Genomic DNA, 15071 nt, shown 5'->3' on the forward strand with positions numbered 1-15071 from the left:
CTGCAATATATATGCACACCCAACTTCTGGAATAATAATAGTAATAAACCCTCTGTATGTACCATCTACATGTGAAGCAGTAAGCCCCATATTAGTGCCTTCCTGCTACAGTTGACCATGTCTCCAGGGCAGGCCTGACCATTAGTCTGAGTGAGGCAGGTATTGGGGGGTGGGGCAGGAAGTGACACCAAGATGTGGTCGTTTAGAGCTGTGTCTCCTAGCCATCCTGGGCTCCATCAGTAGAAAGGGTGGGGCATAAAAGCAATAAATACATTTTTTTTATAAACTGCCCCCCTAGCTAGCCTGCTGCCCTCAGCTGTGTGGTGGAGTTGTCAGTACTGAAGTAAGGTTCAGCTACCAGTCCATTCAGTTTCTGTACATGTTTAATCTTATCTCATGTGGTTAGCAATGTCTGATTCCACTCTGAGTTCGCTTGTATCCCATCCTTTCTTTTGGAGGCTCAAGCCATATTTTAGCTGATGTAAGTTACATTTAGAGAAACTTGCTGCTGTATTTTCAGTACCAAATGAAGACCAAGTTACTCTGCCAGGCTTTTTAACAGTCTTTTAAAGAACCTTTTGATCTGATTTTAATGTTGATTTTTAAATTATTTTAAATCACCCCGAAAACTGATCTTGGAAGGCTGCACAGAAATTCTTTAAATAAATAAATTATTTGCCTAAGAATGAAGTCCTATACCTGCTTACCTTGGTAGTAAACTCTACTGAACGCAATGGCACGTACATCTCAATAGACATATTGAGGATTGTGCTGTACCAGCTGAGCTCTGTAGCTTAGCGGGAGTTTAGACCTGCCTTTTCTATATCCAGGTCCAAGACTAATAGCCACCACACCAGACTAATTGCCGTACATGCTTTTCTTCCAAACTTCTCAGTAGATTTTACTAATTTGATTTTGTAAAAGCAGTTACATACTTCATGCTGTAGACATGACTTCTGTGATTACACCAAGTGCTGGTGTTTCCTGCAGTGGCCACACAAACGCTGGACGACATTTCAGTATCCTTAAAGACCCAGAGCCAATCACTGTGCCCTGTTTACAGCTGTGAAGCACAGGCCACATCCAGCCTCCCTATGAGTTTTTTTGTGTCTCTCCCAAACCCCCCAAAATATGTAATTTAAAAAATACCCTGGCCTTTGACACTTTGAGATGTATGTTTTAGTACCCACCCTATTCCTGTGATAGTAATATGCTTTGATTGTTCTTAATATTGACTTTTAATCTGTTGCAACCCTCCCTGGAACTGCTGGTGAAGGGCGAGTAATAAATTTAACAACAATAAGATTTAAAACAATTTTTGACTGCTCCTATGGGTCCCATGCTATGATGCCAAAATATTTTTTTGTGGGCCTCCCAAGATCCTCTCAATTTTCTTCCATTATTTTTTTTACTGACTGCTCCTATAGGTACCCCACTGTGATAGAGTTTTTGTGTGTCCCCCCAAAACCCCCCCATCCTTTTTTAAAATAAAACAACTATTTTTACGGACCACTTTTGCGGATCTCCTGCTGTGATTTTTTGATGTCAAAAGTTTTTTGTGATCTCTCCAAGGTAAAAATTGGCCACACACCCCTTTGGCATACCCACTTTACACTTTGGCCAGGCCCCTTTTGGCATGTGGCCTCTGGAGGGTTACCGATGGATCAGTATGGTCCTTTGCCTGAAAAATGTCAGCTACCCTGTTTTAAAGCTATTGATGTGTTATCTACACTTTAGAAGTTTCGCTTCAGAAAGACTGGTGCAACCCTCATGTATTCCCAGAAGTAGCATCTGCTGTGTATCGTGTGAAACTATCCTTAGTCAATGAATCTATTATCTGAGTAACTAAATCTTCATTGTCCAGTTTTCGACTTGTACTATAACAGTGAAACTATTCTTCTGTGACCACAAATGGGGCAGAAATATTGCCAAAAAGCAGAATGCCGCTGCAACTATGAAAGGGTTAAAATTACTGAGCAGTTTAGAATTCATTGGAAATCTTCAGTTTTTTTAGTCAGACAACACATGTGCTAAGCTGAGCAAAATCAAGCTCTGCAACTTTAATTTTGTACGTATCAGGACATGATAAGCTTTTATCATGCAAGTGTGATATATTAGGGACAGAATTTGCAAGACTTCCTATGCCTGTACTCATCCCAGTGGGATCTTTTCAGGCAGTGGGAGTCTTGTTTACTCTCAGAGAAGACAAGTTACTAATGTGGTCTTTCACACAGTCTTGCGCTTCTAAATTATTTATTGTGCTTAGCCAACAAAGCAGAGAACATACTCAGCTTCACTCAGTCAGGACAAAGTGTATTTTGCGCTGGTCAGCCCACATTTTCTTTCTGAATGAGTGCTTCCCAAGCTCTCTGGGCTTTGCAATTTGGCACACACATACATCTTCTAATGCAATTGCACTGAACTGATTTTTGCTGTGTAGAAGCAGAGTATACTGGATGTATGCAGTGCATTGTGCTTGAGCATATCATAGGGACTATTTTGGGATGCTACTTTTTAAAAAACAAATCGTAACACTATAAACTGAAAACCCTTTGGTCTGAGCTTTTTCACACAAGGAACTCTGGTGGTGATGGTGGTTTAGCTTTGCAGCTCAATTCTGTGAATATTTTTTTTTCTCACACAGTTTGTGCCACACTGTTATCCAGTTCACAGCTTCAGTAGACATTTTCTAGGGGTTTATATATTTGTATGAGTGGAATGTAGTAGGCAGGGGGAAGTGCTTTTGAGTTGCTGTGATTCAGGCATACAGTCACAGGTAAGATCTGTAGCCACCTTTAATTGAAATCATAGAGTTGGAAGCAGTAGTGGCTGGTGCCCACCGGGACTGGTAGGGCAGAAGACAGAGAGACCAATGTCAGGTGGAGCCAGAACCGATGACAGACTGAGCCAACTAGTTCTGCTTTTATTCCCCATCATCTTCCCTGCTGAGCCAGTGCCACCTCCTGCATTGGTTATACGTTTGAAGGCAGGAGGTGGGGCTAGTTGAGGGAAGACTGAGGTTGGCGGGGCAATGCTCCATTTGCCCTAATGGGTCAGCCTCCACTGGTTGAAAGGGACCGGCTCTTACCATTAAGAAGTTTCTTCTAGCCAAAATCTCCTTCCCTGCAATTTTTCCTCATTGATTCTAGTCCTGCTATCTGAAGCAACAGAGAACAAGTTTGCCCCATTATCTGAATGATAGCCCTTCAGATATTTGAAGACCCTCTTACATCTCCCCTTAATCCTCTCTTCCTCAGGCTAAACATGGACTACAGAAGTTAGATTTGTCTTTTGTTCCTTGTACACAAAGCAAAAAGAGACAAATACATGGAGGACAGGGCTATCAATGTCTACTAGCCATGATGGCTGTGCTCTGCCACTCTAGTCAGAGGCAGCATGCTTCTGAAGACAGTTGCCGGAAGCCTCAGGAGGGGAGAGTGTTCTTGCACTCAGGTCCTGCTTGCGGGCTTCCCCCAGGCACCTGGTTGGCCACTGTGAGAACAGGATGCTTGACTAGATGGGCCACTGGCCTGATCCAGCAGGCTCTTCTTATGTTCTTATCCTCAGGCATCCTTAAGATGCATCAATATATAATATATGTCCAGTAGGCTGGCACAATTTGTGACCCACAAAGCTGAGCAAAGCTCACCAGCCAAGTATGGTGTTCCCCCACAGGTTTGATAAAGTTGTTGGTGGCTTAGGACTACAAAATTGGTGTTTGTGCGCATGCGTGCGTGTGCGTGTGTGAAGTATCTGCTAAGCCACAATTCCTGGCCAGTAGACTGTATTTTGCTTGACTAGCCACAGGCTGTTCAACTCTGCAGTAGAGGAATGTTAGCATTCATTTTTTAAAGAAAGGAAGGGGACCATGGAGCCAACCAAAAGGATCTTCATTGCATGTATCTTAAATATGAGTATGTTGCACTCTCCCAACCTTGCAGCATCATGCCACTTAAATGCCAGATTGTTTCCCAAGAGTTCAGGCATGTGATAGATGCAAATGTTGAGCTGCATATTTCCCATTTCATTGCAGATGTGGATGAATGTGCTGAAAATGCTTGTTCTCAAATGTGTGTCAATTCTCTGGGAAGCTACACCTGCTATTGTGATGGCAAGAAGGGTTTCAAACTTTCCAAGGACATGAGGACTTGTGAGGTAATGTATCACAAGGATCTCCTCCTTACTTTTCTTGGTAATGGTAGAAGCTTAAATTTTCTTCCCCAGTGAGGTTGTAAAATACACACTATCAACCATTTATGTCTTGCTTTCTCCCTATGCTCACAGCAGTTTACAATAAAACAATATAATACAACAGTAGTCAATGAGACCACTCAAGATTAAATGCTTTGGGGCTGGTAACCACAGATGTTCAAATTTGGTTTTAAGCATTAGGAATCAAGCCAGTATGATGCAAAATCCAAAGTAAGGCTTTGTTTCATAGGGGTTTCAGTATAACAATGTAAGTAGGCAGTGACCTGTATTCATCACAATCAGTGTTGTTTGAGTCGCTGTCTGCTATTTAATGTAACTTACATTAACTTTTTACTTACATTAATTTCAATGTAAAGGAAAAGTCAAAACAGTGTAAAAAAAAAACCCTTCATTAATTAAGTATTGTTTGTGGCTGTAAAAACAACAATGATGTAAATAAATACCTATCTTATTGTCTTGACTGATTTCTGTTCCTTACCACAGATGAGCACATTGAACTGGAGCAGTATCTGCTTCCTTTATGTTTTCATCAGAATTCTCTGGCATCCTTAGCTGGGCATCACATTCCATGCCTATTCAGTCATAGGAAAAATGTCTGGAGACTTTTCTGAGCTATGCCTCTTCAGCCATTTCTTTGATGTTTTCTTCATCACATTTTTTTTTAAATTTCTTCTTCCTCCAAGAAGTTCAGAGTGTTGTTCCTGGTGTCCACCCATCTGTTGTGATGTAGATTAGTTGAGAGATGGTTACTGGCCAGAACTCATTCGCTGGATAGTCACCTTGTAGTGGTAAGTGGGCTTGTGTGTTCCAGTAAACCCTGTGAGCGATGCCATCGGGAGTCATGTACTCCAGCAGGGTTACCCATGGCGGTAAGGTCAAGGCAGAGGAACCAGACAAAGAATGATCCAAGAATGTCCTCAATGGCAGAACAGGCAGAGGATAACAATGTATATGTTACAACGGCTGTGAAGGTGGATGAAGGCTGCAGCAGATAAAAGACTTCCATTCGTCGTGGTATCCATGCCATTTGATCAAAGCCATTTCTGTCAACGATTGTGTGTTGATCATTGTGCGCTGATCTCCCCATATAAAACAAATTCACACACAGGCGTCTTCCAACCAAAACAAAACAAAAGTCCCATGGCAAATGGTGATGGGGGCAGGACTGTGAAATCTGGAAGCCCCTAGTCATGGACTGGCACATGGGTAGTGGATACATACTCAGTCGTCCTGGATCAAAGACCGAGGCAGTTGAGTAGTTCGGCAGCTATATCCACAACTGAGCAGTCCTATTCAGGATCCGCTCTGCTCACCCTGTATGGGGAGGAGGCTAGAAAATGTGCCCTAAACATAGTCTACCTCAGCTCTCTCCCTGACTGGATTTCCTCATCCAGTGGAGTCACCATTTAGTGGTTGCAAAAGACAATTGAATTTTGGAACATGGAATATACAGACATTGCTGGACAATACAGATAGTGAACGCAGGACTGCCATCATCGTGAGGAAGTGGAGACATTTTAATATTGACATAGGAGCACTCCAAGAAACTCGGAAGAGCAGGAGAAGGCCAACTGAAGGAAGAAAAAGGAGGCTACACCTTCTCCTGGAAAGGTCTGCCTGTACAAGAATGACAAATACATGTAGAAGGCTTTGCTATTAAAAATAATCTTGTGAAGCTCTTGTCAGAAGTTCCTACTGGCATTAATGAATGACTCTCAACTCTCCGGTTAAAACTCGCCCCAAACCAGCAGGCAACTATTCTAAGTACTTTTGTGCCAACATTAGATGCTAATGAAGACATCAAGGACAATTTTTATACCCAGCTCGACACCATCTTATCAGAGATACCTAAGAAGGATAAAATTATCCTTCTGGGAGATTTCACTGCAAGAGTTGGGCATGATTTCGATTTATGGCCAGAAACCATGGGGGAAGAAGGAGTTGGCAATAGCAACCTGAATGGAATTCTACTTCTGACTAAATGTGCAGAGCATAATCTTGTTATTACAAACACACTCTTTCACCAGAAAAATAAATTTTAAACATCATGGAAGCACCCTCGGTCGAAACACTGGCATCTCCTGGATTACGGAATTCTCCGTGCCAGAGATCGTTGTGATGTACTCCTCACCATGACAAGTGCTGATAATGCTGGACAGATCACCGATTAATTCTATCCACTACGGCCATTCATATTATTCCTCAATGTAGGCTCCAAGCAAGAAAACCAAGGGGTAAAATGAACGTCCATGCCCTTCAAGATCCTATTAAGTGAGCTTGCTTTGAACCAACTCTCAAGAAAGATCTACCTACAGAACTCCTGAAAACGTTGAGGAACACTGGATTAAATTGAAGACTTCCATTATCGCAGCATGTGAACAAACTATCGGATACCAAACTAAGAAACATCAGGATTGGTTTGATGAGAATGATAGTGAGATTGAACATATCAACAAAAAATGGAAAGTCTTCCAGATATGGCAGAACGACATTAACTGTGATGCTAAGAAAAACATCTATGCCAGTGCAAAGGCTGAGGTCCAAAGAAGAACTAGAGAACTTAAGAAAGCCTAGTGGATAAAGAAAGCTCAAGAAATCCAGCATTTTGCAGATGCTCATGATGCACGGGGCTTTTTAATGCCACAAAGGCCATCTATGGACCAATAAATTATGATACAAATCCCTTACGTTCAGTGGATGGTACTAAACTTCTTAAGGGTAAAGAATCTATTGCTCTGCGTTGGAAAGAGCATTACCATGACCTTAATCTTAAATCTAAGGTGGCTGGTGAGGTCTTCTCGCAACTTCCACAACAACAAACTAGAGACAAGCTTGCGGTATCCCCTAATTTGGATGAAGTCAGTGCAGCCATTAATCAAATGAAGAAGAACAAAGCTAGTGGACCTGATGGGATTCCTCCTGAAGTCTTTAAATAAGGTGGGCCTGAACTTGCACAACATCTTCATAAGCTCATCGAAAAAATCTTGATGAGGGAGGAGATCCCGGAAGACTTTAGGGATGCCATAATTATCACTCTTTTTAAGAAGAGTGATAGAACAGATAGTGGGAACTATCAAGGTATCTCTCTTCTTGCTACCGCAGGTGAAATCCTTACAAGGATCCTTGCAAATCACCTTCTACCTATCTCAGAAGATATCCTCCCCGAATCCCAAAATGGCTTCCACCTTCCAGGGGGACAGTGGACATGATCTTCACTGCATGACAGCTTCAAGAAAAATGCCGGGAGCAGATTTAACCTTTATATATGGCTTTTATTGATCTGACTCTTTGATACTGTAAATCGAACCACTCTCTGGACCATTCTTCTGAAAACTGGATGTCCTGATAGATTTGTGAATATTTTGTGACTCTTTCATGACAATATGACAGCAACAATTTTGGATAACAATGGCTTTCAGAGCGATTCATTCAGAGTCGGATCAGGTGTAAAACGGATGCATCATTGCTCCAACCTTACTTGCTAGCTTCATTGCTATGATTCTACACTTTATTGAAGGAAAACCTCCTACTGGTGTTGAAATCATATATCGAACAGATGGAAAGCTTTTTAATCTCAGTAGGCTGAAAGCAAAAAGTAAGGTAATGCCAACCTCTGTAATACAACTTCAATATGCCGATGATAATGTAGTCTCCGCACATTCAGAGAAAGATCTTCAAACTATCCTAAATGGCTTTGCAGAAGCATATGAAAGCTTGGGCTCTCACTTAATATAAAAAGTGCTTCATCAACAGGTGCGAACTGGTCCCTCTGTAGCACCATCAATCTAGCTTAGTGGTGCAACGTTGGAGAATGTTGATCACTTTTCCTATCTTGGCAGCCATCTCTCTGTAAAAGCTGACATCGATGCTGAAATTCAACATTGTCTGAGCTCTGCAAGTGCCACTTTCTCCTGAATGAAGTGTAGAGTGTTCGAGGATCAGGATATTCACAGGGAGACCAAAATGCTTATTTACAAAGCCATTGTACTACCCACCTTACTGTACACCTGTGAAACATGGACTATTTATAAACGCCACTCCCAACTTCTTGAAAGATTCCACCAACGCTGCCTCCGGAAAATTCTGCAAATTACTTGGGAAGACAGACGGACTAATGTTAGCATTTTGGAAGAAGCAAAGACTACCAGTATTGAAACAATGATCCTTCAACATCAACTTCGCTGGACTGGCCATGTTGTTCGAATGCCTGATCACCGTCTTCCAAAGCAGCTGCTTTACTCCCAACTTAAGGATGGAAAACGGAATATTGGTGGACAGCAAAAGAGGTTGTTTTTAAAGTTAATCTACAAAAATGTAATGTGAGCATTTGAGACCTGGGAAGCTTTGGCCCATGAGCGTCCCAACTGGAGGTTGGCTATTATAAAAGGTGCTATGGACTTTGAAGAAGCACGAGTACAGGGCGAACGGGACAAACGAGCTACGCGGAAGGCACGTCAAGCAAATCCTCATTGCGACTATCTTCCATCTGAAAACCTATGTCCTCACTGTGGGAGGCTGTGTGGATCTAGAATTGGCCTCCACAGTCACTTATGGACCTACCGTTAAAGACCTTATCTTGGAAGACTGTGAGGATCCCACCTGCTGCCACCTCCTGTCAGGTCCCTCCAGTCAGGATCCTGGTTTTTATTTGTTCTCTCACTGGCTCTAGTACAGATCTCGCAAGATCCCACTGCTAGGCAGCACCACTAGCCACTCCCTATTTCACAATATTGCTTTGAGACTTTGCCTTAGTCTCCTTCTGGCTTATTGTTACTTTGTGTCTGGGTGCACTTACAGGCCACAACCCCCCTGTATCTTTGTGCCAATAAAGCATACAGCCCTGGGTTGCCCTGGATACTTGATGATACACTATCTCTTCACCGCTGCCACCATTTGATACTGTTTCTCCACCTTGGTAATTACCCTGCCCTCCCTTCTGGTCTGCGTAAGCCTCAGCCAAGAATCAGGCTTTTGGTAAACCAATAAAATATTTATTTATAAACACCAGGAAATAACAAGATTACTTTAGGTATATTTAACAAGCATATGGTTTCATATAGTGTCACTCTTATGTTTCCAGTCATATATAATCTGCCTTAATACCAGCCAAATATAATCCAACCCACAACCAACTCCAACCGACAGAACTCCCAAACTCCACCAACAGAACTCTTTCTCAACTGTCATCCTCTCATTTATACCTTCAGCCACTCAAACGCTCAGCCAATCACAATACAGCATTCTCCAGCATTCTAGCCCATGTACACCCCCTTTCACTCACTCTACTTACCACATTTACCCTACAAAACATGCACTTACCATATTTACAGTAATATCTACATACAGGGACATCACAAAGGCAATCTTACTTAGCCGCGACAGATCGCCAATGAAAAAAATGACTGGCCAGAACCTCCTACAGGCTGAATAAGAATTTGAACCTGGGTCTCCCTAGCCTAAGTCCAACCCTATAGCCACTACATTGTATTGCTGGTGCTCAATCGGAACAGAGTCAGTATAGGACTCTTATCATCCTTGCTACCCACTTCCTGGACTTCATTTCCTAATCTCTAGCCAACCATTTTAGGATTTCCACTATCACCTACTTCTTCTCTGCTTTTTTCAGCAGAAATGGAGACGTAAGGAGGGTATAGGAGCTCCAACATGCTATTCCCCTGTGGAGGAAAGGAAAAGCCTGCTGTAAAAGAGGGGACAAATCCTTGACTTGTACCTCCTACACAGGGAAGAGAAAGATCACTTTCACACATATAGCTCAGCCTGTGGAAAGGAAAGCTACAAAATCTTTCCTTTGTTTTTCACCTCTATGAATCTTCCTAATACCAAGGGTCTCTTGGCTCTGCACTTGAGTCAGATATCTTTACATAGGCTTTAGCTGAGTATTTCCATCTGTGATCCTGTCTGGATGGGGATAGCTTGGCTCTGGCGGCCCATGCTCTGATAGCCTCCCATTTGGATGACTGTAATGCGTTATGCATAGGACCATCTTTGAAGATGGGCCAGAAACTTAAGCTGATGCAGAAAATGGCAGGGAGAGTGTAAACTAGGTCCAGAGGGTATGGACACATAACGCTGGTCATTTCCCAACTTCACTGGCTTCCATTTCATTTCCAGGCCTAATTCAAAGTGCTGGTTTTGGCCTACAAAACAGAGCTTGGAAAAGTTACTTTTTTTGAACTACAACTCCCATCAGCCCAATTCAGTGGCCATGCTGGCTGGGGCTGATGGGAGTCGTAGTTCAAAAAAGTAACTTTTCCAAGCTCTGTACAAAACCCTTTGTAGGTTTTGACCTACAAAGCTGGCAAGGAAAAAGGCCTTTTCAGTTGTGGCTCCCCGTCTGTAGAATGCACTCCCCAGTGAGTTTTGCCTCGTGCTTTCATTGACATCTTTTCAGTATCAGATAAAGATGTGGCTTTCCCCCCCAGGCATTTCATAGACTGAAATTATGTCTGTTATTTGGATGCTGCCATACCTTCCTATGGCTGCATGGGGGTGTTGTTGATTTATTGTTTTACTTTTGTAGAGTGAAATATTTGTTTTTGTTTTTAACATTGTTGTAAGTCGCTTCGAGACCTTTGGGTAACAAGCAACTAATAAAACTAACTAACAATAGCAATAAATGGACACTAATACCTAAAGGAACACCTCTTCCTATATGTACCTTCCAATCCCTGAGGATGGAGTGCTTTAAAAACTAACCAGAGACAATGGGGGGGGGGAACAAATAATGGCATGGGAAACAATGCACATAGGACAACACATTCAACTGTCCAACCATTGTCTCAATCTCTGTTCTCCAGACATTGTTTATTATTATTATTACTACTGCCACTACTGTAGGAGGCTTAAATCCTATATTTATGCTAGCTGTTTACTTTGTATAGCATTTTCTAACTTTAACATCTAATATACCTGATAAATAAACATGAGAGTCTGCCTTTTTCTAAAAAAATAATTCTCTCACTACAAGCTAAAAATCCATAAGAGCCATATTAAATGGGCAATGCAGTTTAACATACACACTTCTTCCTGAAGAAATTGTGAGGCTATTCAGGGACTTCACTGAAAACATTTCTCTTTTGAAAACACTTCCGTTATACTTCTTTGACAAGGCTGGGCATGTTGAAGTGTATTCAGACAGCTACCACTTAAAACAAGCTTTGACGCAGTTTAGTATAGTGGGGCTTAAATAGTTCACAGATCAAAGGTTGCTATTGTGCTTGAACATACTTAAGATAACCTAGCCAATGATAGTTAACTGTGATTTAATGATTAGGCAACCTGGGGTGTGATTCTATTCATTGAAGATAATGGAACTGGCAAGCAGGCCATTTATCTTCTGAGTAAATGTTGCCCTGGAATATTTCAGCTGCAGAGGTTTATTTTTTAATGCTAGGTAGAATAAACAGAAGTCTTAGTTAATCAGGGTAGGATTAATATGCATTTCATTTAAGACATGGACATTAGTTAGAAATAATGTATGAAAAGTTTAATACTGGAAACCAGTTAAATTATTTTATTTCACAATATTTAATTACTGCTTGATTGCAATAAAACCTCTAAGCAGTTTACAAGAATATAATTAAAACATTAAAATGTTCAGTTAAAGACAAATACAAGCAGATATTTAAAACATTCAGAAGATAATTAAAATCAATATAAATTAATAAAATTAAAATGAAATTATAGCTCATTCTTTAATCTAGAGATCATTCCAGTATAATAAATACCATTGTGGTGGGGGTGGGTGGGAAGAATTGGTTGAATTATTACATTGGTTAGGAATAAACTACAAAAATGTGACTCAGAACAGAAATGTGGCATCACTTTATCAAATTATAATATAGCATTTCTTTTCCTTTTATTTCTAGGTTGTACAAAATTGTCTCACGCTGAATCTTGAGAAGAATTATGAATTGCTTTATCTGGCAGAGCAATTTTCAGGAATCCCTGTTTTGTATTTAAGGTTTAGATTGCCAGAAGTTACAAGGTAAGTCAATATCAGTATGAATGCACATTTAGGGAGCAATCCAATTTGAGTTTATGCTGGGCTGGGGGGAGTTGGATATGGGGAACCCCTGGCTGAGCTGGCAGGCTCCTCGTGCTGCCAGGCTCCACCAGCAGAAGCCCCACATTTTAGCTAAGCCACAGCAGCACCAGGAGCCTGCCAGCGCTGCCAGGGGTTCACCGGGGACAGCCAGCTTGGTAGATGGAGAGCCGGCAGAAGCTGGTGATAGCCCCGAAAATGGGACATTCCAGGGGCATGGCAGAGGAGAAGCTGCAGGGAAGGACTTACGCAGCATCCAAGTCCCCTTTGAGCGTGTGTGTGTGTGTGTGTGTGTGTGTGTGTGTACTGCCTTCAAGTTGATTCTGACTTATGGCGACCCTATGAATAGGGTTTTCATGAGGCTGAGAGGCAGTGACTGGCCCAAGGTCACCCAGTGAGCTTCATGGCTATGTGGGGATTCAAACCCTGGTCTCCCAGGTCGTAGTCCAACACCTTAACCACTACGCCACACTGGTTCATTTGCATTCCCACCCAAATCTGGCCCAAAGTTCCACTGGCAAAAAGGCCAGCCAGTAAAATTATTCTGATGGTGGTCTATGGGGAGCACTGACTCCCCAGCAGGTCTGTTTGTGGGAGCCAGCTCTTCTCTTCGGGCTCCTGCATGCAGCTCCCGACAGAGTCTTTGTTCAGCTGGACTGGTGGTTTCCGAGTGGCAAGTGGATGCCATGGAGCTCTCTGCCAGCCCCCCTCGCCAGCTACCCCTCAGTTGGATTGCTCTGTCCGTCCTATTATTATCAATGGCTAATGTGGCTGTTTTGCGTGAAAGAGCAGTATGCAGCTCTCATATCAACACTGATTATTAAATGTATTTCATTCTGTTTCAAAATTCTTAATGTACAGATCCAGTCTCTTCATCAGTGTGTCATACTTCATTCTCTGCCCTCCCCCTTCCTCATTCAACCCAGATTTTCTGCAGAATTTGACTTCCGGACTTACGATAACGAGGGTGTTATACTGTACGCTGAATCCCCCGACAGCACAGCATGGTTTTTGCTTGCACTGCGTGATGGAAAGATTGAAATTCAGTTCAAGAATGAACTTGGAACAAAAGTAACAAGCGGTGGCAAAGCCATTAATGATGGTTTGTGGCACATGGTAAGCCTTTTTCTTCCAGCGAGTTAGGAATCTCAACACTGAATCTGCTTATAAAAGAAGAAGCCGTTTTTAAAGTAACTTGATAAATATGCAGTAGTAGCTTCATTTTGTCAGTTGCTTTTCCCAAAATACTTTCATGCCCTCAAAATATTTTCATATCTTCATAATTAAAAACCTCAGTTGGAGCTCTGAGCCTAAGATCCAAGAGAGTTCTTATTCTTAATTCAGACAAGAGTAGCTTATTTTAGAGTTTTCTGAGAGGAAGAAAATGGTTGGAAACTCCTGTTCTGGGAGAGCCTGTCCTTGTCTGTGTTTGTCTGTGCCGATTTTGTTTCCCTGCACTGCAGCCTTGCACATGAAATTCATGCACCCAACTTTTGGAAAGTGGTGGTAGAAAAGGGCCTGGATTTAGTACACTGCCCTGTCTTAATGGACAACTGGGCTTGTCAAGCTGACATAGCCAGAGCTTGGAAAAGTTACTTTTTGAACTACAACTTCCATCAGCCCCAGCCAGCATGGCCACTGGATTGGGCTGATGGGAGTTGTAGTTCAAAAAAGTAACTTTTCCAAGCTCTGCATAATACCCATTTACTTAAGCAAATGTATATGGACCTGATCCAACAACTATCAATGTGCACACCCCCTGGAGGTTACTAAACCCATCCCCTTTTTGCTTGTGCCACTATTCTCTATCAAAGTGGATTCCTTTCTGCACACAGATTACCACTGTTGGTGTAGGATGACTTCTCTCAATGTTTGTAAGCCTTATCTTTTTCCTTTTCCATTTAGATTTCTGTGGAAGAACTAGAACAGAGCATCAGTGTAAAAATAGCAAAAGAAGCAGTGATGAACATTAACAGCCCAAGAAATCTTTTTAAGCCCTCCAATGGCTTTCTGGAGACAAAAGTGTATATTGCAGGGCTACCTCGCAAAGTGGATAACACTCTCATTAAACTGGTAATGTTTAGTGTTAATGTGACATGTCAATTATTCTGTTATCTCCATTATAGTAATTCCAGTTAATGCATGTTTTTCTTTTCAAAACTTCAGTATGGACAATTGTTTCTGGGATACGCTATGAGGCTTTGTACCATTGCATTTGAGGGGCCAGTGAGGGATTACTTTGGTAAATTTCCAAATTTAGTTACTTAATTTCATTCTTAGGAGAATGGATGTAACACATTCTTTTTGACAATTAATCTACAAATCTCGTCTTCCTAGTTCCAGGTGACTCCAGATCCCAGGTAAAAAAGTGAACAGATTAGATATGTGGCAGCTTCACTAAAAATTGAAGTAATCTCTGAATGGAAGAAAAAGTGGCCCAACTCATTGTGGATTGTAACAAAGAGGACTGATATAAGGCTGCTAAACTTGGAAGAGCAAATCTGCAAAAGGCACATTTGTACTAGCAGTTTTATGCTGGAAGTATTGCTGGATTTATTTATTTAATTAGTTAGAAGATTTATACCCTGCCATTTGGCTACATTATAGGTGGATTACAATATAGATGAAAAAAGGACTAATATATATTAAAATTTATTTATTTCAATGATTTATATACCACTTAAGTACATTTGTCTCTAAGCGGTGTACAAGTAACTCAATACAATAAAAATAAAAAGCAGTTAAAACTGTAAAATCAAAATTCAGTTAAAATGCTTGCCTGGAATAAAAAGGT

At 41.5% G+C, this 15071-nt stretch overlaps 1 protein-coding gene across 1 annotated transcript in view; it reads left to right on the forward strand.

Moving 5' to 3' along the window:
- PROS1 (protein S) overlaps positions 1–15071 on the forward strand; it is a 62129-nt gene that overhangs the window by 28261 nt on the left and 18797 nt on the right. The window contains 4 exon segments of the mRNA XM_061628061.1: positions 4034–4155; positions 12102–12220; positions 13204–13393; positions 14183–14350. Of these exon segments, the coding sequence (XP_061484045.1) occupies positions 4034–4155; positions 12102–12220; positions 13204–13393; positions 14183–14350 (599 nt within the window).

This window comes from Rhineura floridana, chromosome 5, assembly GCF_030035675.1.
Source record: "Rhineura floridana isolate rRhiFlo1 chromosome 5, rRhiFlo1.hap2, whole genome shotgun sequence".
NCBI classification, from domain to species: Eukaryota; Metazoa; Chordata; class Lepidosauria; order Squamata; family Rhineuridae; genus Rhineura; species Rhineura floridana.